The sequence below is a fragment of the Cetorhinus maximus genome, unplaced genomic scaffold (genome assembly GCF_964194155.1).
Source record: "Cetorhinus maximus unplaced genomic scaffold, sCetMax3.hap1.1 HAP1_SCAFFOLD_1970, whole genome shotgun sequence".
Classification (NCBI taxonomy): domain Eukaryota; kingdom Metazoa; phylum Chordata; class Chondrichthyes; order Lamniformes; family Cetorhinidae; genus Cetorhinus; species Cetorhinus maximus.
The window spans coordinates 37,405-60,606 of NW_027597910.1; the positions used below are offsets into that span (position 1 = coordinate 37,405).

A 23,202-nucleotide genomic window follows, 5' to 3' on the forward strand; every position below is an offset into this window, starting at 1 on the left:
CTCACTCTCTATCTCACACTCTCACTCTCTCTCTCTCTCACTCTCACACTCACTCTCACACTCTCACACTCACTCTCACTCACTCTCTATCTCACACTCTCACTCTCTCACTCTCTCTCACTCACTCTCTATCTCACACTCTCACTCTCTCTCACTCTCTCACTCTCACACTCACTCTCACACTCACTCTCTATCTCACACTCTCACACTCTCTCTCTCACACTCTCACTCTCTCTCTCACTCTCTCACTCTCTCTCACTCTCTCACTCTCTCACTCTCACACTCACTCTCTCACTCTCACACTCACACTCACTCACTCTCTATCTCACACTCTCACACTCTCACTCTCTCTCACACTCTCTCACACTCTCTCACACTCTCACTCTCTCTCTCACTCTCTCTCTCACTCTCTCACTCTCACACTCACTCTCACACTCTCTCACTCTCACACTCACTCTCACTCATTCTCTATCTCACACTCTCACTCTCTCTCACTCTCACACTCTCTCTCACTCTATCACTCTCACTCTCTCACACTCTCACACTCACTCTTACTCTCTCTCACACTCTCACACTCACACTCTCGCTCTCTCTCTCGCTCTCTCTCTCGCTCTCTCTCTCGCTCTCTCTCTCGCTCTCTCTCTCGCTCTCTCGCTCTCTCACGCTCTCTCACGCTCTCTCTCGCTCTCTCTCACACTCTCGCACTCTCTCGCTCTCTCTCTCGCTCTCTCTCTCGCTCTCTCACGCTCTCTCACGCTCTCTCTCGCTCTCTCTCGCTCTCTCTCGCACTCTCTCGCTCTCTCTCGCACTCTCTCGCTCTCTCTCGCTCTCTCTCGCTCTCTCTCGCTCTCTCTCGCACTCTCTCGCTCTCTCTCGCACTCACTCGCACTCTCTCGCTCTCTCTCGCACTCTCTCGCACTCTCTCGCTCTCTCTCGCTCTCTCTCTCTCGCTCTCTCTCTCTCGCTCTCTCTCGCTCTCTCTCGCTCTCTCTCGCTCTCTCTCGCACTCTCTCGCACTCTCTCGCACTCTCTCGCACTCTCTCGCACTCTCTCGCACTCTCTCGCACTCTCTCGCACTCTCTCGCACTCTCTCGCACTCTCTCGCACTCTCTCGCACTCTCTCGCACTCTCGCTCGCTCTCTCTTGCGCTCTCTCGCACTCTCGCGCTCTCTCGCGCTCTCTCGCGCACTCTCTCGCTCTCTCGCGCTCTCTCTCGCTCTCTCTCGCTCTCTCTCGCTCTCTCTCGCACTCTCTCGCTCTCTCGCATGCTCTCTCTCACACTCTCTCTCACACTCTCTCGCACGCTCTCTCTCGCACGCTCTCTCTCACACTCTCTCGCACGCTCTCTCTCACACGCTCTCTCTCACACGCTCTCTCTCACACGCTGTCTCTCACACGCTGTCTCTCACACGCTCTCTCTCACACGCTCTCTCTCACACGCTCTCTCTCACACGCTCTCTCTCACACGCTCTCTCTCACACGCTCTCTCTCACACGCTCTCTCTCACACGCTCTCTCTCACACGCTCTCTCTCACACGCTCTCTCTCACACGCTCTCTCTCACACGCTCTCTCTCACACGCTCTCTCTCACACGCTCTCTCTCTCTCTCTCTCTCTCTCTCTCATACTCGCTCACTCACTCCGACACGCACATACGTGCTCACGCTCTCGCGCCTGAAGGGAGGGACAGCAGCCCTGACTGACAGGGAGATTGAGAAGAGGGAAAGCGCAGGCTGTGGACACCAAGCTTGGTTTGAAGGGTGTGGATTTTCGGTGTGGGGGGTGAACTCCGAGGGTAGTGAGGAGCCCCCTGGTGGCGACAGCCAAATGCAATCCGATTGTGGGAAAGGCCAGCCCCTGGATTCAGTGTCAGTGACTGTGGAATTCTGTTTAACTGTGCAGGATGTGAGCTGTAATGAGATCCAGATCCTTCCATCGCAGATCGGGAACCTGGAGTCGCTGCGAGATCTCAATGTGCGACGGAATCAGTTGGTCACTCTCCCGGAAGGTGAGTGTTCGATTCGGGATTTCCCCCTCCTTCCCCCGTGAGTTAACAGAAGCATCAAAACTCTCAAAGAACCAGAGGGCCCAGAGTTCAAGTGATTTGCAAAAGAAGCAAATGTGACGTGAGAAAAAACTATTTCACCCAGCGAGTGGTTGGGGTCTGGGATGCGCTGCCTGGAAGTGTGGTGGAGGCAGGTTCAATCGAGATGTTCCAGAGGGCATTGGATGATTATATAAATAGAAACATTGTGCAGGGATACGGGAAAAGGCAGGACAGAGCCACTAGGTCATAATGCTCATTCGGAGAGCTGTTGCAGACACGATGGGCTGAATGGCCTCCTCCTGTGCTGTTAAGATTGTGTGATTAAAGCCAGCTCTCCATCACAGACTCGGGCACCCGCTGCTGAACTGAAATGAGACAGACTTTCATTTCCATAGCGCCTTTCACAGCCAATGAAGTTCTTCTTTGTTCAATGTTGTAGCAACCACATGGCGCACAGGGGACAGTGCAGCACTCCCTCAGTACTGACGCTCCGACAGTGCGGCACTCCCTCAGTACTGACGCTCCGACAGTGCGGCGCTCCCTCAGTACTGACCCTCCGACAGTGCGGCGCTCCCTCAGTACTGACCCTCCGACAGTGCGGCACTCCCTCAGTACTGACCCTCCGACAGTGCGGCACTCCCTCAGTACTGACCCTCTGACAGTGCGGCACTCCCTCAGTACTGACCCTCTGACAGTGTGGCACTCCCTCAGTACTGACCCTCCGACAGTGCGGCCCTCCCTCAGTACTGACCCTCTGACAGTGCGGCACTCCCTCAGTACTGACCCTCTGACAGTGCGGCACTCCCTCAGTACTGACCCTCTGACAGTGTGGCCCTCCCTCAGTACTGACCCTCTGACAGTGTGGCCCTCCCTCAGTACTGACCCTCCGACAGTGCGGCACTCCCTCAGTGCTGACACTCCGACAGTGTGGCACTCCCTCAGTACTGACCCTCCGACAGTGTGGCACTCCCTCAGTACTGACCCTCTGACAGTGTGGCCCTCCCTCAGTACTGACCCTCCGACAGTGCGGCACTCCCTCAGTGCTGACTCTCCGACAGTGCGGCACTCCCTCAGTACTGACCCTCCGACAGTGTGGCACTCCCTCAGTACTGACCCTCCAACACTGCGGCACTCCCTCAGTACTGACCCTCCGACAGTGCGGCACTCCCTCAGTGCTGACTCTCCGACAGTGCTGCACTCCCTCAGTACTGACCCTTTGACAGTGCTGCACTCCCTCAGTTACTGACCCTGCGACAGTGCGGCACTCCCTCAGTACTGACCCTCCGACAGTGCGGCACTCCCTCAGTACTGACCCACTGACAGTGCGGCACTCCCTCAGTGCTGACTCTCCGACAGTGCTGCACTCCCTCAGTACTGACCCTCCGACAGTGTGGCACTCCCTCAGTACTGACCCTCTGACAGTGCGGCACTCCCTCAGTACTGACCCTCTGACGGTGCGGCACTCCCTCAGTACTGACCCTCTGACAGTGCGGCACTCCCTCAGTACTGACCCTCCGACAGTGCAGCACTCCCTCAGCACTGACCCTCCGACAGTGCAGCACTCCCTCAGTGCTGACCCTCCGACAGTGCAGCACTCCCTCAGTGCTGACCCCCCGACAGTGCGGCACTCCCTCAGTACTGACCCTCTGACGGTGCGGCACTCCTTCAGTGTGACAGCCTTCCTAGATTATGGATTCTGGTCTCTGCCGTGGGCATTATATTATATTATTATTACCTCCTGACTGAGTGCTGAGCGTATTATCCACTGAGTCATGGCTGGCCCGAGCTAGCCAGGCTGCTGCTCTGTTCAATGCTCTGGAGACAGTGTGTGTTTACACTGGAGCTCAGTGTACCTGGGAGGGAGACATCACCAAGCCTCCAGCTGACAGTGACCCTGCATGATAGCCGGTGCACAGTGCAATTCAGGGTAAGGTTGGACAGTGCCGCCTTCACAGTTAAATACCTTTCCCAGGGCTCTCAGAGAGACTGCTGTCTTGAATTGGGAATGGGATATCTCACACCCTCTGCTTTCCCAGAGTTTCCTGCAACACTGCCCTAGTTCAACAGACTGACTAACACGGACGCTGTCTCTTGCACCTTCCAGAACTTTCCGAGCTCCCGCTTGTGCGCCTCGACTTCTCCTGCAACAAAGTCACACGGATTCCCGTTTGCTACAGGCACCTCCGGCACCTCCAGAACATTCTACTGGACAACAACCCCTTACAATCCCCACCTGCACAGGTAAACACTGCGGAGCATTACTCTGTATCTAATTCCGTGCTGTACCTGTCCTGGGAGTGTTTGATGGGGACAGTGTAGAGGGAGCTTTACTCTGTATCTAACCCCGTGCTGTACCTGTCCTGGGAGTGTTTGATGGGGACAGTGTAGAGGGAGCTTTACTCTGTATCTAACCCCGTGCTGTACCTGCCCTGGGAGTGTTTGATGAGGACAGTGTAGAGGGAGCTTTACTCTGTATCTAACCCCGTGCTGTACCTGCCCTGGGAGTGTTTGATGGGGACAGTGTAGAGGGAGCTTTACTCTGTATCTAACCCCGTGCTGTACCTGCCCTGGGAGTGTTTGATGGGGACAGTGTAGAGGGAGCTTTACTTTGTATCTAACCCCGTGCTGTACCTGTCCTGGGAGTGTTTGATGGGGACAGTGTAGAGGGAGCTTTACTCTGTATCTAACCCCGTGCTGTACCTGTCCTGGGAGTGTTTGATGGGGACAGTGTAGAGGGAGATTTACATTTTACTTCTTTCATTCACCCTGTTCTTCTCTTTAGATCTGCACCAAAGGGAAGATCCACATATTTAAATATTTGAACATTGAAGCCTGTAAAATCGTGCCAGATCTCTCCGATTTGGATCGGTCAATCAGACCGCAGGGATTTAGTTCCTGGTGAGTAAGGATCACACGGGATCAGCTGCTTTTTAAAAGTTCTGAATATTGATCCAGGGGATCTAACTGACCAACACCTCAGAGCGGTCAGTCCAGTCCCCCTTAAAAATGACTCTTCAACCTCCCTCACCTCTGCCCTTCGACCTGTGACAGGCAGTGCGCCTAGTGGTGTGGAGGAGGATGGGTCTGTCTCTGGTTCCCAGGTCACAACATATATTTAAATGATTTCTCCCGCTCGCTATACAGGCAAATATGTGCTTTATCTATGCATCTCAGAATGACCACTCAATGCCCAAGTTTCTCCAATAAACAACAAAATGATTAGTTTATTATAAAAAACCGAATTGTCAGGTAGAAAGGCAAAGCTTATTAACCTAGAGTATGAAATATGAAAATATAATAATTACTCTTTCTAAATACCCTAACTCGTTCTCTCTCTCACACACACACACACATCCCCCAAAAAATAATAAAACAAAATAGAGGAATTCTGCCCTAAGGTATTAGGTTCAAGGGAAAAGGACAGATGGTGGAGTCCTTGAAATGACATCCGGGTTTTATAGCTGGTCTCTCAGCGCTGGTCCGTGAAACAATCGATGACTCTGGCACTACTTTTCAGGCGTTCTTCGAGGAAAACTTGCAGTCAGTCAATTTCAGGACGTAGAGCGGGTTTGGAAGAACTTCATTCACTCTCGGCTTTGGGACTGGCTCTGGAGCGTCAGGAATGGGGTGTTCTTTACCCGAGCTGTTAGTTAATCCTGTTTCTCTCCAAAAGCAAAACCAAAACCAGCTTTAAAAACACTGTTTTCCAGGCACAATTTTTTTCAAAGCCATAAACCATCATGTGACCCTTTTATTTATTCATTCACGGGATGTGAGCGACACTGGCTGGACCAGCATTTATTGCCCATCCCTAGTTGCCCCTTGAGAAGGTGGTGGTGAGCTGCCTTGAGCCGCTGCAGTCCCTGTGGTGTAGGTACACCCACAGTGCTGTTAGGGAGGGAGCGCCAGGATTTTGGCCCAGTTACAGTGAAGGAACGGCCGATATATTTCCAAGTCAGGATGGTGAGTGACTTGGAGGGGAACTTCCAGGTGGTGGTGTTCCCATCTATCTGCTGCCCTTGTCCTTCTAGATGGTAGTGGTCGTGGGTTTGGAAGGTGCTGTTGAAGGAACCTTGGTGAATTCCTGCAGTGCATCTTGTAGATGGTACACACACTGCTGCTACTATGCGTCGGTGGTGGAGGGAGTGAATGTTTGTGGATGGGGTGCCAATCAAGCGGCTGCTTTGTCCTGGATGGTGTTGAGCTTCTTGAGTGTTGTGAGAGCTGCACTCATCCAGGCAAGTGGGGAGTATTCCATCACACTCCTGACTTGTGACAGATGGAGTGATAGATGGTAGACAGTCATAGAATTTAACTCATTCAACCCCCTTCCTCGAGCCTGTTACACAGGAACAGGAGGAGGCCATTCAGCCCCTTGAGCCTGTTTCACAGGAACAGGAGGAGGCCATTCAGCCCCTCGAGCCTATTCCACAATTCTGGTTCATCTAACGTTTTACTCCATCTGCTCTCCTTGGTTCTGTAACCCTTAATCCCCTTACCCAACAAAAATCTATCAATCTCAGATTTGAAATTTCCAATTGATTCATCCCCCCCGCCCCAACAAACCCCTGCCCAACCCCCTACCCAAGCATCGATAGCATTTTGGGAGTGGCGGGGTGGAGAGGGTTCCAGATTCCCGCTCCCCTCTGTGTGAGGAAGTGCTTCCTGACATCACCCCTGAACGGCCGGGCTCCAATTGGAAGGTTCTGCCCCCATGTTCTGGACTTCCCCCCATCAACCATAGGAAATAGTTTCTCTCTACCGACCCCATTGAATTCTTCAATCTTCTTAAACCCCTCGATTAGATCACCCCCTTAATCTTCTACAGGCGAGAGAATACAGCCTGTCCTCACAATTTACCCCTGTTATCCCCGGTATCTCCCTGGTGAACCTGCGCTGTGTCCTATCCTTCCCAAGGCTGCGGGGGTCCAGAACTGAACCTCGTTCCTCCCGATGTGGTCTGAGCAGAGCTTTATGTAACTGAATTTATCACCTCCTCCCCTTTGTATTTCAGTTCCGTTGAGATATGGGGAGACAGCGGGTGTAGTGGTGACATCACTAGACAGTAATCCAGAGGCCCAGGTTAACGCTCTGGGGACAGGGGTTCACATCCCCCTCGGCCACTGGTGGAATTTAAAATTCGATTAATAAATCTGGAATGTGAAGCGAGTCTCAGTGACGGTGACCATGAAGCCATCATTGATTGTCATAAACTCCCATCTGGGTCACTGATGTCCCTTTAGGGAAGGAAATCTGCCGTCCTTACCTGGTCTGGCCCTACATGTGACTCCAAGCCCACAGCAATGGGGTTGACTCTGAACTGCCCCCCTGAAATGGCCGAGCGAGACACTCAGTTTAAGGGCAATTAGGGATGGGCAACAAATGCTGGTCTTGCCAGCGACGCCCATCCCACGAAAGAATAAATCATAGATTCTTAGACGTTTGCAGCACAGAAGGAGGCCATTCGGCCCATCGTGCCGGTGCCGGTCAACAAAGATCTGACGACACTAATCCCAATTTCCAGCACTTGGCCCATAGCCCTGGAGGCTATGGCAACACAAGTGAATATCTAAATACTTCTTAAATGTTACGAGAGTTTCTGATTCAACCACCCTTTCGGGCAGAGAGTTCCAGAGTCCCACCACCCTCTGGGTGAAAAAACTTCTCAACTCCCCTCTTAGTCTTCTACCTCTTACCTTAAATCTATGGTCCCTGGTTATTGACCCCCCTGCTAATGGAAAAGTGCCTTCCTATCCATCCTGTCTATGCCCCTCAATCTTATATACACCTCTATCAGGTCCCCTCTCAACCTTCACTGCTCCAAGGAAAACAACCCCAGCCTATCCAATCTTTCCACATAGCTCAGACCCTCCAGCCCAGGCAGCATCCTGGTAAATCTCCTCTGCACCCTCTCCAGTACAATCACATCCTTCCTATAATGTGGTGACCGGAACTGTACACAGTACTCCAGCTGTGGCCTAACCCGTGTAAATAAACAAAGGCCCAATGTTCTAGCAGTCGTTAACATTGTTTTCATCCTAATGTAACCCTTGTGTTTCCAGTCTCTCTGATGAATTCTGTGGAAGCCGGCAGCACAGCGGCCTGGACTCAGGATTTAACAGTGTGGACAGTGGCAGTAAACGCTGGTCAGGGAATGAGGTGAGTCTGGCCTAGGGCCGGGTGGGGGGGTGGGGGGTGCTTGGGGGTGTGGGGCGGAGGGGACAGGGAATGGAGATTCAGGCTCCACAGCAAACTGCTCACTCCCCACCCCCCAATTCCAATATCTCAGAAGAGAGAGGCCCCAATCAGTATGGTACTGAGGCACACAGGCTAGAGAGGGGGTGTTCCCCCTTCTCTGTGCTGAGTTAGGGGATCACAGGTGGGAGGCTTAGCAGGGGAGGGTTGGGGGTAAAGGCAGCAGGGGTGGGTATCACTACTTGGAGTGGACAGGGAAGGGGTGATAGGAAAGGGGTTGGGGCGCTCACCCAATATAAAGCGAGTCTCAGTGATGGCGACTATGAAACTATCATCGATTGTTGTAAAAACCCATCTGGTTCACTAATGCCCCTTTAGGGGAGGAAATCTGCCGTCCTTACCCACTCTGGCCCTACGTGTTGACCAGCTCAGCGATCTCACAGGGACAGGGGCCGTGGTGGGGATGGGATGGGTGGGTTTCACTCTGACACTGATTTCACAGGGATGGGGGTGTGGGGGTCTGGGTGTGATGGTCAGGGGTTTTGCTGGGGGGGTGAAGGGTGGCGGTGGGGGGGTTCACTGTCTGACCGATCTCACAGGGACCGGGAGGGGTGTGTGCAGCCGGCTGTCTGTGTCCCCTGTGGGTTTGCTCCTTGTCTGACCTGGATTCCTGTCTGCCTTCAGTCCACGGATGAGTTCACGGACCTGTCTCTCCGCATGGTAGAAATATCCCGGGAGCAGAGACAGCTGAGGGAGAGCCGCCTGGGACCATCGGACAACAACGCAACTGGTGAGGAGAAAGAGATCAGTCCGGCAGCAAGATAATTCTCCATGTCACAGGCCGAATCGGAGGTGGCCACTCAGACCATTGTACCTGTACTAGCCCCTTTGAAAGAGCTATCCCATCAGTCCTGCTCCCACTGCCCCCCTTCTCCCCCACCACGTAGCCCAGCAAAGTTTCCCCTGAAAGTATTTATCCAATTCCCTGTTGAAAGTTCCTATTGAATCTGCTTCCGCCGCCCTTTCAGGCAGCGCCTTCCAGATCACAACAACTCGCTGTGTAAAAAAAAAAACCTTCTCCTCATCTCCCCCTCTGGTCCTTTTCCCAATTCTCTTCAATCTGTGTCCTTCTGGTTACCGACCCTCCTGCCGCTGGGAAACAGTTTCTCCTCATTTACTCTATCCAAACCCCTCAGGATTTTGAACGCCTCGATTCAATCTCCCCCTTAACCTTCTCTGCTCTGAGGAGAGCAATCCCGTCTTCTCCAGCCTCTCCACACGAACTGAACTCCCTCATCCCTGGGAACATTCTAGTAAATCTCCCTCCGCACCCTCCCCAAGACCTCGACATCCTTCCCAAAGTGCGGAGCCCAGAATTGGGGACAATCCTCAGGTAGTGTCCTTGGCCCAACCATCTTCAGCTGCTTCATCAATGACCTTCCTTCCATCATAAGGTCAGAAGTGGGGATGTTCGCTGATGATTGTATAATGTTCAGCACCATTCACGACTCCTCAGATACTGAAGCAGTCCATGTCCAAATGCAGCAAGACCTGGACAATATCCAGGCTTGGGCTGACAAGTGGCAAGTAACATTCACGCCACACAAGTGCCAGGCAATGACCATCTCCAACAAGAGAGAATCCAACCACCGCCCCTTGACATTCAATGGCATTACCATCACTGAATCCCCCACTATCAACATCCTGGGGGGTATCATTGACCAGAAACTGAACTGGACCAGCCATATAAATACTGTGGCTACAAGAGCAGGTCAGAGGTTGGGAATCCTGTGGTGAGTAACCCAACTCCTGACTCCCCAAAGCCTGTCCATCATCTACAAGGCACAAGTCAGGAGTGTGATGGAATACTCCCCACTTGCCTGGATGAGTGCAGCTCCCACAACACTTGAGAAGCTCAACACCATCCAGGACAAAGCAGCCCCGCTTGATTGGCTCCACATTCACAAACATCCACTCCCTCCACCACCGACACACAGTAGCAGCCGTGTGTGTACCATCTACAAGATGCACTGCAGGAATTCACCAAGGCTCCTTAGACAGCACCTTCCAAACCCACGACCACTACCATCTAGAAGGACAAGGGCAGCAGATAGATGGGAACACCACCACCTGGAAGTTCCCCTCCAAGTCACTCACCGTCCTGACTTGGAAATATATCGGCCGTTCCTTCACTGTCGCTGGGTCAAAATCCTGGAACTCCCTCCCTAACAGCACAGTGGGTGTACCTACACCACATGGACTGCAGCGGTTCCAGAAGGCAGCTCACCACCACCTTCTCAAGGGGCAATTAGGGATGGGCAATAAATGCTGGCCCAGCCAGTGATGCCCACATCCTGTGAATGAATAACAAAACATGCTGGGCCCTTACCGGTGATTTAACACCCGGTGATTTAACACCCGGTGATTTAACACCCGGTGATTTAACACCCGGTGATTTAACACCCGGTGATTTAACACCCGGTGATTTAACACCCGATGATTTAACACCCGATGATTTAACACCCGGTGATTTAACACCCGGTGATTTAACACCCAGTGATTTAATACCCGGTGATTAGAGTTTAACAATAACTGCCTTGTATTTGTATTTTCTGCCTCTACGAATATAACCAAGGACCCGCCCTGTGCCGTATTTTAAACACCCTTCTCAAGCCGCTCTGTCATCGACAACGACTTGTCTACAGTCCTTAGCAGGTCTGCAGTCCTTTAAGGTTATTCCGTTCAGTTTATACACTCTCTCTCTCTCTCTCTCTCTCTCTCTATTCTTTCTACACAATGGAACCACTTCCCATTTCCCTGTGTTAAACTGTAAGCGCCGTGTGTCTGCCCATTTCACTAGGTCTGTCTGTGTCCCTCTGTTACCATCCTCGTTGTTTGAGTTTTGTACCAATGGCAAACTTTGAAACAATGCTCTTCCTGCCCAAGTGCCGTTCGTTAATATAAGCGTCCCTAATACCGACTTGTAGGGACTTCCCTGTGTACCTCCAATCTGTCAAAGGACCATTCCCCTCTCTCTGCTTACTGTCTCTCGGTCAGTTTTGTATCGGAGAAGCTACTGTCCCTTCAATTCCACAGAGTTTGGTTTTTGTAACAAGTCTATGATCTGGCTCTTTATCAAACATCTTTCGAAAAGTCTATATACACAACATCTATCACGTCACCCTCACCCACCCACTCGGTTCCTTGATCCACAGTCTGGGTTCATCCCCGTGGATACGGGGACCCCCCACCCCCCCGGTCCTGCTCCAGGGGTTCAGGGCCCTCGCAGGGTTTGTTGGGTGCGTGTGTGAGGGGCTCCGACACTAATGGACTCTCTGCCCTGGTTGTAGTGGATCACGATGTGGAGCAGATTGATTTCATTGACAGCAGCGTGAACGGCGAGGAGGAGGAGGAGGTCAAGTCGGAGACGGACACCCCCATTCCCAGCAAGTGCCCTCGCGCACACCACTCGCAGGAGGTAAACTCACAGCAAGAAACTCCCCGGGGAAGCGGGCATGTGGGTGAGGGTATCTCCGAGAGGAGAGACAGCTTCCCTTTCACCAGCTCGGGGCATCCAAAAGCACCTCACGGAACCTCAATGAAGTATGTTTTTCCAAAGTGTAGTCACTGTTGTAATGCAGGAAATGCAGCAGCCAAAATGCGCACAGCAAGATCCCACGAACAGAGATGCGATTATGACCCAGGTAATCGGGTTTAATGATGTTATATGAGGGATAAATATTGAGCAAAACTCGGGAAGAACTACCCTCCTCCCCGCTGCTCTTCAAAATAGTGATCAATGGATCTTTTAAGACCACAAAGGTGACCTCTGTCTAATGTCTAATAGCATCTCTGACAGTGCGGCACTCCCTCAGCACTGACCCTCCGACAGTGCGGCACTCCCTCAGTACTGACCCTCCAACAGTGCAGCACTCCCTCAGCACTGACCCTCCGACAGTGTGGCACTCCCTCAGTACTGACCCTCTGACAGTGCAGCACTCCCTCAGCACTGACCCTCCAACAGTGCGGCACTCCCTCAGTACTGACCCTCTGACAGTGCAGCACTCCCTCAGTACTGACCCTCCGACAGTGCAGCACTCCCTCAGTACTGACCCTCCGACAGTGCAGCACTCCCTCAGTACTGACCCTCCGACAGTGCAGCACTCCCTCAGTACTGACCCTCCGACAGTGAGGCACTCCCTCAGTACTGACCCTCCGACAGTGCGGCACTCCCTCAGTACTGACCCTCCCACAGTGCGGCACTCCCTCAGCACTGACCCTCCGAGAGTGCGGCACTCCCTCAGTACTGACACTCTGACAGTGCAGCGCTCCCTCAGTACTGACCCTCTGACAGCGCGGCACTCCCTCAGTACTGACCCTCCCACAGTGCAGCACTCCCTCAGCACTGACCCTCCGACAGTGCGGCACTCTCTCAGCACTGACCCACCGACAGTGCGGCATTCCCTCAGTACTGACCCTCCGACAGTGCGGCACTCCCTCAGTACTGACCCTCCGACAGTGCGGCACTCCCTCAGTACTGACCCTCCGACAGTGCGGCGCTCCCTCAGTACTGACCCTCCGACAGTGCGGCACTCCCTCAGTACTGACCCTCCGACAGTGCGGCACTCCCTCAGTACTGACCCTCTGACAGTGCAGCGCTCCCTCAGTACTGACCCTCCGACAGCGCGGCACTCCCTCAGTACTGACCCTCCCACAGTGCAGCACTCCCTCAGCACTGACCCTCCGACAGTGCGGCACTCTCTCAGCACTAACCCACCGACAGTGCGGCACTCCCTCAGTACTGACTCTCCGACAGAGCGGCACTCCCTCAGTACTGACTCTCCGACAGTGCGGCGCTCCCTCAGTACTGACCCTCCGACAGTGCAGCGCTCCCTCAGTACTGACCCTCCGACAGTGCGGCACTCCCTCAGTACTGACCCTCCGACAGTGCGGCACTCCCTCAGTACTGACCCTCTGACAGTGCGGTGCTCCCTCAGTACTGACCCTCCGACAGTGCGGCACTCCCTCAGTAATACACTAGCAGTATTGACCTGGGTTTTATGCTGAAATCTCTGGCGTGGCGCTTACCCCCATGACCCGTCCGACACAGATACAGGAATCTGCCCTCCCACAATCGCGGAACCTGATGTCCCTCGAGGTTGCTCCCTCAGTGTCCATCCCTCCCCTGCTGCCATTGGTTTTACAGTGTCTCGGTGTCTGAATCGGAATTTATTGAGTTATTGTTTTCTCTGCCTCTGGCTGAAATCCCGTTGGTTTTCTCCTTTCAGGACAGCAAACGGATAAAGAGCTGGTCTGAGAAGAGCAGCCTCGCCGACAGGCTTCCTCACAATGGGTGAGTCTGGGGGAAGGGGGTGAATAGGAACAGGAGGAGGCCATTCAGCCCCTCGAGTCTTACCCACCAGTCAGTGAGATCATGGCTGATCTATGTCTTAACATCATCTACCCACCTGAGTTCCATAACCCTTAACCCCCCCCGACCCACCAAAAATCTCTCAATCTCAGTTTTAAATTTTCCAATTAACCGCCCCCCCCCAGCCTCGACAATTTTGTTGGGGGAGAGAGTTCCAGATTCCCACTCCCCTCCGTGTGATGAAGCGTTTTCTGACGTCACCCCTCAGTGGCCGGGCTCCAACTGGAACATTCTGCCCCCTTGTACCGGAGACCCACCCCACAGAGGAAATACTTCCCCTCTATCTCTCGGTCCTAGAATCCGACAGCAGATCGAGGCCATTCGGCCCATCGAGCCTGTGCTGGCTCTTTTCAAGGAGCTGTGCACTTTAGTCTTTCCTTCCTTCTGTTTCAGGCTGCTCTCCCAATGAGTTCTCCGGAAATCCCCCTTGTTCCTGTTACGTGCAGAGTGTACGTGTTCTCCTGCTGCCCAGGATCAGTGCGTTTTGTATGTGAGGCGTTTGTCTTTTCTTATCCTCGGAGCGATTGTCCCGATTGAACTAATTCCAGCAGCAAGTTTTATTTGTGAGTTTTAAAATAAAGAAGCTTATTTCTTATATCACATCTTGCCCATCCCTAATTGCCCCTTGAGAAGGTGGGTGTGAGCTGCCTTCTTGAGCCGCTGCAGTCCCTGTTGTGTAGGTACACCCACCGTGCTGTTAGGGAGGGAGTTCCAGGATTTTGACCCAGCGACAGTGAAGGAACGGTGATATATTTCCAAGTCAGGATGGTGAGTGGCTTTGAGGGGAACTTCCAGGTGGTGGTGTTCCCATCTATCTGCTGCCCTTGTCCTTCTAGGTGGTAGTGGTCGTGGGTTTGGAAGGTGCTGTCTAAGAAACCTTGGTGAATTCCTGCAGTGCATCTTGTAGATGGTACACACACTGCTGCTACTGTGCGTCAGTGATGGAGGGAGTGAATGTTTGTGGATGTGGTGCCAATCAAGCGGGGCTGTTTTGTCCTGGATGGTGTTGAGCTTCTCAAGTGTTGTGGGAGCTGCACTCATCCAGGCAAGTGGGGAGTAATCCATCACACTCCTGACTTGTGCCTTGTAGATGGTGGACAGGCTTTGGGGAGTCAGGAGGTGAGTTACTCACTGCAGGATTCCCAACCTCTGACCTGCTCTTGTAGCCACAGTATTTATATGGCTGGTCCAGTTCAGTTCTGGTCAATTGTAACCCCCAGGATGTTGATAGTGGGGATTCAGTGAGGGTAATGCCATTGAACATCAAGGGGCAATGGTTGGATTCTCTCTTGTTGGAGATGGTCATTGCCTGGCACTTGTGTGGCATGAATGTTACTTGCCACTTGCCAGGCCAGGTCTTGCTTCCTGAAGAACTCCTGCAGTGATGTCCTGGAACTGAGATGATTGATCTCCAACAACCACAACCATCTTCCTTTGCGCTGGGTATGACTCAAACCAGTGGAGAGTTTCCCCCTGATTCCCATTGACTCCAGTTTTGCTAGGGCTCCTTGATGCCAAACTCGGTCAAATGCTGCCTTGATGTTAAGGACAGATACTCTCACCTCACCTCGGGAGTTCAGCTCTTTTGTCCATGTTTGAACCAAGGCTGTAATGAGGTCAGGAGCTGAGTGGCCCTGGCGGAACCCAAACTGGGCATCAGTGAGCAGGTTATTGCTAAGCAAGTGCTGCTTGATAGCACTGTTGATGACCCCTTCCATTACTTTACTGGTGATCGAGAGTAGACTGATGGGGTGGTAATTGGCCGGGTTGGATTTGTCCTGCTTTTTGTCTACAGGACATACCTGTACATACCACATAGCTGGGTAGATGCCAGTGTTGTAGCTGTACTAGAACAGCTTGGCTAGGGGCGCAGCAAGTTCTGGAGCACAAGTCTTCAGTACTATTGCCGGAATATTGTCAGGGCCCATAGCCTTTGCAGTATCCAGTGCCTTCAGCCATTTCTTTATATCATGTGGAGTAAATCGAATTGGCTGAAGACTGGCATCTGTGATGCTGGGGACCTCTGGAGGAGGCTGAGATGGATCATCCACTCGGCACTTCTGGCTGAAGATTGTTGCAAATGCTTCAGCCTTATCTTTTGCACTGATGTGCTGGGCTCCTCCATCATTGAGGATGAGGATATTTGTGGAGCCTGCTCCTCCAGTGAGTTGTTTAATTGTCCACCATCGTTCACGACTGGATGTGGCAGGACTGCAGAGCTTAGATCTGATCCGTTGGTTGTGGGATCGTTTAGCTCTGTCTATCTGTTGCTGCTTATGCTGTTTGACACACAAGTAGTCCTGAGTTATAGCTTCACCAGGTTGACACCTCATTTTTAGGTATACCTGGTGTTGCTCCTGGCATGCCCTCCTGTACTCCTCATTGAACCAGGGTTCATCCCTGGCTTGATGGTGATGGTAGGGTGGGGGATATGCCGGGCCATGAGGTTACAGATTGTGTTTGAGTACAATTCTGCTGCTGCTGATGGCCCACAGCACCTCATGGATGCCCAGTCTTGAATTGCTAGATCTCTTCGAAATCTATCTCAGGGCAACTCCCTCCCGGCTGTATACCACTGTCCGCCACCTCTGCTGGGTCTGTCCTGCCGGTGGGACAGGACATACCCAGGGATGGTGATGGTGGTGTCTGGGACATTATCTGTAAGGTATGATTCTGTGAGGATGACTATGTCAGGTTGTTGCTTGACTAGTCTGAGACAGCTCTCCCAATTTCAGCACTAACCCCCAGATGTTAGTAAGGAGGACTCTGCAGGGTGGACAGGGCTGAGTTTGCCGTTGTTGTTTCCGGTGCCTAGGTTGATGCTGGATTCCTTTTTTGAAGTTTTGTAGCGGTTTGATACAACTGAGTGTCTCGCTCGGCCATTTCAGAGGGGCAGTTAAGAGTCAACCCCATTGCTGTGGGTCTGGAGTCACATGTAGGGCCAGACCGGGTAAGGACGGCAGATTTCCTTCCCTAAAAGGCATTAGTGAACCAGATGGGTTTTTACAACAATCGACAATGGTCTCATGGTCATTAGAGTTTCAAGTTCCGCCATCTGCTGTGCTGATTCAATCCCAGGTCCCCAGACCATTAGCCTGGATTACTCGCCCAGCTACAATACCACTACGCCCTTACCTCCCTTCAATTGAGTTTCAATGTTTTGTTTGTCCATGATGAAACAGAGAGAGACGAGTTGACTGGAATGCTGGACCCTTTTCTGTTGAAGGCCCATCCTTCAACAAAGGAATGTGTGAATTCCCCGGATGGTCCATCCTTAAACAAAGGAATGTGTGAATTCCCCGGACGGTCCATCCTTCAACAAAGGAATGTGTGAATTCCCCGGACGGTCCATCCTTCAACAAAGGGATGTGTCAATTCCCCGGATGGTCCATCCTTTAACAAAGGGATGTGTCAATTCCCCGGATGGTCCATCCTTTAACAAAGGAATGTGTGAATTCTCCAGCTGCCTATGAACGTCCATGTTTAATTCGGTGTTTGATTGAGCCTCAGGATTGTTTGGCTCAGAACGCCATAAGTCAATGGTTTTCACTGGCCATTTTAATGGGCTGTTTGCTTGTGTTCAAAGTTTTAAAACATTGTCTGAAAGTTCATAACATACCGGAGCGTGACCCCTCGAATAGGTTTTTGTCTGTGGGGTATTGAATGCTCGGTGTTTGGACTCGGACTGGGTGGTGGTCCTGCTTCTGTAGCATCTGAAGGTTGAAAGCTGCAACGCTGGGGAGAGCTGAACTATGTTGTGTGTCTGTCCTTGACCTGCAGGACGAGTGGACAGGTGTCTCCGGGGAAGGAGGAGGGACATCGGGAGGGTGAGGAGAGGAGGCGGCCTGAGACGCTGCAGATCTGGCAAGAGAGAGAGAAGCAGCAGCAGAGTCAGAGCACACAGAGACGCGAAAGGTGGGCGTGCTGAATACACCCAAACTCTCCTTCATCCATCCTGTCCCCTCTCTCTCTCCCTCCTGCCAATCTTTCCATCCTTCATACTCTCCCCCCCGCAAACCCCACCCCCTCCCCCACACACGCCTCTCCCGACTCGCTAACACCTTCCCTCCCAGGGTCTCTGTGCCCCCAGGACTGTCCCCCCCCCCACCACCCCCCACTGCTTTCCCCTCAGCCTCGGAGTTAATACTGACCGAGTTACCCCCTCGCCTTACCCGCTCTGCCCAGCTTCAACACTCCCTGTAACAAAACAACAACAAATCACAGAGTCATACAGCCAGGAAAAGGCCATTCAGCCCACCATGGCAGTGCTAGCTCTTTGAGAGAGCTATCAAATTAGATCCCCTCTCCCCTGTCACCCTGCATGTTTTCCCCTTCAAGTATTTATCCAATTCCCTGTTGAAAGTTCCTATTGAATCTGCTTCCGCCGCCCTTTCAGGCAGCGCCTTCCAGATCACAACAACTCGCTGTGTAAAAAAAAACCTTCTCCTCATCTCCCCCTCTGGTCCTTTTCCCGATTCTCTTCAATCTGTGTCCCTCTGGTTACCGACCCTCCTGCCGCTGGAAACAGTTTCTCCTCATTGACTCTATCCAAACCCCCTCGGGATTTCGAACGCCTCGATTCAATCTCCCCCTTAACCTTCTCTGCTCTGAGGAGAACCATCCCGGCTTCTCCAGCCTCTCCACACGAACTGAACTCCCTCATCCCTGGGAACCTTCTAGTAAATCTCCCTCCGCACCCTCCCCAAGACCTGGACATCCTTCAGAATTGGACACAATCCTCCAGCTGGGGACTAACCTTGTATGTGTGTGGGGGGGTGTGTGCGCGCGCGGGCGGGCAGGTGGGTGGGTGTGCGCAGTGCGTTGGTGTCTTAGTCCCTGTCCCAGACTGGGTGGCCTTCCTGGTCCCACAGGGGTCTCCTGTTTGGGGGGGTTGGATGGGGTGTGTAGTGATGAGTAATTTGTGTTGTCTCCCCAGGGTAATCAGTGTCAGTTCAATGATGAGAGGAACAGCATTCAGTCTCCAGACACAGAGCTCACTGAGTGACCCGATCAGCAAGTCAGCGTCTGGGTAAGTGTCTGAGTTCAGGAGCACGAGTGTGAATGAAAGTGAGAAATCTGAAGCTGTCAGGATCTCTCTGCGGCTCTGACTGTGATTTACTTTCCTTTAATTATACAGCTTTATTTTACCTACCTCGATGTAACTTTATTTCCCTATTGCTTCTTTTTCTTACTTAAATGTAAATAGCCCCTTTTTAAAAAAATAACGTGTTTCTCTAATTCTCAGCTACTTGATGAGATTCCCAAACAGCAGTTTCTGTCCAACCAATAAACTTATGTTTCTCCTGGAATGTTAGGTGCTCAGTGCAGCTGACTGCCTGTCCCAGGGTCCTCCTCTCTCTCTCTCCTCTAGGTGCTGCTGACTGCCTGTCCCAGGGTCCTACTCTCGCACTGTCCTCTAAGTGCTGCTGACTGCCTGTCCCAGGGTCCTCCTCTTGCACTCTCCTCTCGGTGCTGCTGACTGCCTGTCCCAGGGTCCTCCTCTCTCTCTCTCCTCTAGGTGCTGCTGACTGCCTGTCCCAGGGTCCTCCTCTCGCACTCTCCTCTAGGTGCTGCTGACTGCCTGTCACAGGGTCCTCCTCTCTCTCTCTCTCTCTCCTCTAGGTGCTGCTGACTGCCTGTCACAGGGTCCTCCTCTCTCTCTCTCTCTCCTCTAGGTGCTGCTGACTGCCTGTCCCAGTGTCCTCCTCTCTCTCTCTCTCCTCTAGGTGCTGCTGACTGCCTGTCCCAGGGTCCTCCTCTCGCACTGTCCTCCAGGTGCTGCTGACTGCCTGTCACAGGGTCCTCCTCTCTCTCTCTCTCTCCTCTAGGTGCTGCTGACTGCCTGTCCCAGTGTCCTCCTCTCTCTCTCTCTCCTCTAGGTGCTGCTGACTGCCTGTCCCAGGGTCCTCCTCTCGCACTCTCCTCTAGGTGCTGCTGACTGCCTGTCACAGGGTCCTCCTCTCTCTCTCTCTCTCTCCTCTAGGTGCTGCTGACTGCCTGTCACAGGGTCCTCCTCTCTCTCTCTCTCTCCTCTAGGTGCTGCTGACTGCCTGTCCCAGTGTCCTCCTCTCTCTCTCTCTCCTCTAGGTGCTGCTGACTGCCTGTCCCAGGGTCCTCCTCTCGCACTGTCCTCCAGGTGCTGCTGACTGCCTGTCACAGGGTCCTCCTCTCCCACTCTCCTCTAGGTGCTGCTGACTGCCTGTCCCAGGGGTTTAATCCTGGTTCAGTCCCAGTGTAGATTCAATCCTGGTTCAGTCCCGGTGTGGGTTTAATCCTCTCCGCGGGTTGGAGTCATACCGAGCACAAAGGAAGATGGTTGTGGTTGTTGGAGGTCAATCATCTCAGCTCCAGGACATCACTGCAGGAGTTCCTCAGGGTAGTGTCCTCGCCCCAACCATCTTCAGCTGCTTCATCAATGACCTTCCTTCCATCATAAGGTCAGAAGTGGGGATGTTCGCTGATGATTGCACAATGTTCAGCACCATTCACGACTCCTCAGATACTGAAGCAGTCCATTTCCAAATGCAGCAAGACCTGGACAATATCCAGGTTTGGGCTGACAAGTGACAAGTAACATTCGCGCCACACAAGTGCCAGGCAATGACCATCTCCAACAAGATAGAATCTAACCATTGCCCCTTGACGTTCAATGGCATTACCATCACTAAATCCCTCACTATCAACATCCTGGGGGTTACCATTGACCAGAAACTGAACTGGACCCAGCCAGATAAATACTGTGGCTACAAGAGCAGGTCAGAGGCTGGGAATCCTGCAGCGAGTAACTCACCTCCTGACTCCCCAAAGCCTGTCCACCATCTACAAGGCACAAGTCAGGAGTGTGATGGAATACTCCCCACTTGCCTGGATGAGTGCAGCTCCCACAACACTCAAGAAGCTCGACACCATCCAGGACAAAGCAGCCCCGCTTGATTGTCACCTCATCCGCAAACATTCACTCCCTCCACCACCGACGCACAGTAGCAGCAGTGTGTGTACCATCTACAAGATGCACTGCAGGAATTCACCAAGGCTCCTTAGACAGCACCTTCCAAACCCACGACCACTACCATCTAGAAGGACAAGGGCAGCAGACACATGGGGAACACCACCACCTGGAAGTTCCCCTCCGAGCCACTCACCATCCTGACTTGGAAATATATCGGTCGTTCCTTCACTGTCACTGGGTCAAAATCCTGGAACTCCCTCCCTAACAGCACTGTGGGTGTACCTACACCACAGGGACTGCAGCGGCTCAAGAAGGCAGCTCACCCCCACCTTCTCAAGGGGCAATTAGGGATGGGCAATAAATGCTGGGCCCAGCCAGTGACACCCACATCCTGTGACTGAATTTAGAAAACAAATCCTGTTTCAGTCCCTTTGTGGGATTAATCCTGGTTCAGCGTGGATGCGGGTGTAATCCTGGTTCAGTCCGTTGTGGGTTGAATCCTGGTTTAGTCCCAGTTTGGGTGTAATCCTGGTTCAGTCCGTTGCGGGTTTAATCCTGGTTTAGTCCCAGTTTGGGTTGAATCCTGGTTGATTCATGGCCCCAGGACTGGAGCTGAGACTGTATTTTAATAACTGGTTCCTTGCCTCCCTCTAGTGTCAGCTCTGGGAACAGCGCGACTGCACAGCCTCAGCCCCGGGTAAGTGACTGACGTTTATCAGCATTTTCTGCCTCTGAGATTATTGCCCTGTCCTGACAATGTCCTGTGTGTCTTTAGGATTGACCAGTGACCCCTATTTACCCCCCCACCCACCCACCACCCCATTGATCCCACCTGTGACTTTATTCTGTGTTCCTCCTGTAACCCAGGATAGGCCAGAAAATATCCACACGTTTGCTGGGGTCAGTCTGACCGACAGTGGAGGAGACCCACAGAGAACACTCGCCGCACATCAACTCCCCCTCCCCCCGTCCGCTCTCCCCCCCTTCCGCTCACCCCCTCTCCCCCCGTCCGCACACCCCCTCTCCCCCTCCCGTCCGCTCACCCCGTCCGCTCACCCCCTCTCCCCCCGTCCGCTCACCCCCTCTCCCCCCGTCCGCTCACCCCCTCCGCTCACCCCCTCTCCCCCCGTCCACTCACCCCCTCTCCTCCTCCCCCCCTCCACTCACACCCCCCTCTCCCCCTTCCCACCTCTCCTCCCATCCGCTCACCCCCACTCTCCCCTCCCCCTGTCCCCCCCTCTCCCCCCGTCCGCTCACCCCCTCTCTCCCCTCACCCTGTCCCCCCCTCCCCCCTCCGCTCACCCCTCCGCTCACCCCCCCTACCCCCTCCGCACACCCCCTCTGCTCACCCCCCTCCCCCCCTCCACTCACCCCCTCTCCCCCTCCCCCCCTCTCCCCCCGTCCACTCACCCCCTCCGCTCACCCCCCCTCCTCTCACTCCCTTCGCTCACCCCCCCTCTCCCCCCTCCGCACACCCCCTCTCCCCCCCATCCGCTCACCCCCTCCACTCACCCTCCCCTCCCTCCTCTCCCCCCGTCCGCTCACCCCCTCCCCCCGTCCGCTCTCCCTCTCCCCCCTCCCCCCTCCGCCCTCCGCTCTCCCTCTCCCCCTCCCCCCGTCCGCTCACCCCCTCTCCTCCTCCCCCCTTCCGCTCACCCCCTCTCCCCCTCCCCCCGTCCGCTCACTCCCGCCCTCCCTCCCGCCGTCCGCTCACCCCCTCCCCCCTTCCGCTCACCCCCTCCCCCCGTCCGCTCACCCCCTCTCCCCCTTCCGCTCACCCCACCTCTCCCCTCTCCCTCTCCCTTCACCCTCCCTCCCCTCTCTCCCTCTCTCTCTCTCTCTCCCTCCCCCCTCTCTCCCTCCCTCCCCTCTCTCCCTCTCTCTCTCCCTCCCCCCTCTCTCTCTCCCTCCCCCCTCTCTCCCTCCCTCCCCTCTCTCTCTTCCTCCCCCTCTCTCTCCCTCCCCTCTCTCCCTCCCCTCTCTCTCTCCCTCCCCTCTTTCTCTCTCTCCTTCCCCTCTCTCTCTCCCTCCCTCCCTCCCCTCCCTCCCTCCCTCCCTCCCCTCTCTCCCTCCCTCCCCTCTCTCTCTTCCTCCCTCCCTCGCCCCTTCCCTCCCTCCCTCCCTCCCCTCTCTCCCTCCCTCCCCCTCTCTCTCTCTCTCCCCTCCCTCCCTCCCCTCTCTCTTTCTTTCTTTCTCTCTCTCTCTCTCTCTCTCTCTCTTCCCTTGCCATCAGGAGCAGGAATGTTGGCTGGGTTGAGGTTTATAAATCTGATTTTGAGGGGTACAGTTAGGTTTTAAGCTATTTCACAGGAGCCTGAGTGTTGGTCTGTGCAGTAACTATGTCGGGCTTTAAGTTTATTAATATATTGAGCGTGTGTTTGAGGGACAGAGAGAGGGTGAGCGGAGCCCTGGATGGTGATGTTCTGTCTGTTGGCCCCATATCTGTCTCTGCAGTGCTTTCCCTGTCCATCTCCCACTCTAGTCTTTCCTGTTTATTTTGTATTTGTAGAGTGAGAGCCGCCCTGTAAACGTCTCCAATAGCATCTCGACAACAGCTGATCGACCAGGTGAGGAACACAGC

General features: G+C 53.6%; 1 protein-coding gene across 1 annotated transcript in view; it reads left to right on the forward strand.

The window, feature by feature from the left end:
• The window catches only part of LOC144676821 (DISP complex protein LRCH3-like), a gene marked incomplete at its 3' end in the record, with an annotated part of 43,499 nt that extends 20,311 nt beyond the window's left edge, over window positions 1–23,188 (forward strand). The window contains exons 4-14 of the mRNA XM_078537143.1: window positions 1,902–2,007; window positions 4,151–4,287; window positions 4,829–4,944; window positions 8,109–8,205; window positions 8,926–9,031; window positions 11,592–11,719; window positions 13,530–13,594; window positions 17,453–17,587; window positions 18,609–18,701; window positions 21,276–21,318; window positions 23,131–23,188. Coding sequence (XP_078393269.1) covers window positions 1,902–2,007; window positions 4,151–4,287; window positions 4,829–4,944; window positions 8,109–8,205; window positions 8,926–9,031; window positions 11,592–11,719; window positions 13,530–13,594; window positions 17,453–17,587; window positions 18,609–18,701; window positions 21,276–21,318; window positions 23,131–23,188 — 1,084 coding nt within the window. The remainder of the gene's footprint in view (window positions 1–1,901; window positions 2,008–4,150; window positions 4,288–4,828; window positions 4,945–8,108; window positions 8,206–8,925; window positions 9,032–11,591; window positions 11,720–13,529; window positions 13,595–17,452; window positions 17,588–18,608; window positions 18,702–21,275; window positions 21,319–23,130) is intronic.
• Between the last annotated feature and the right edge of the window lie 14 nt (window positions 23,189–23,202).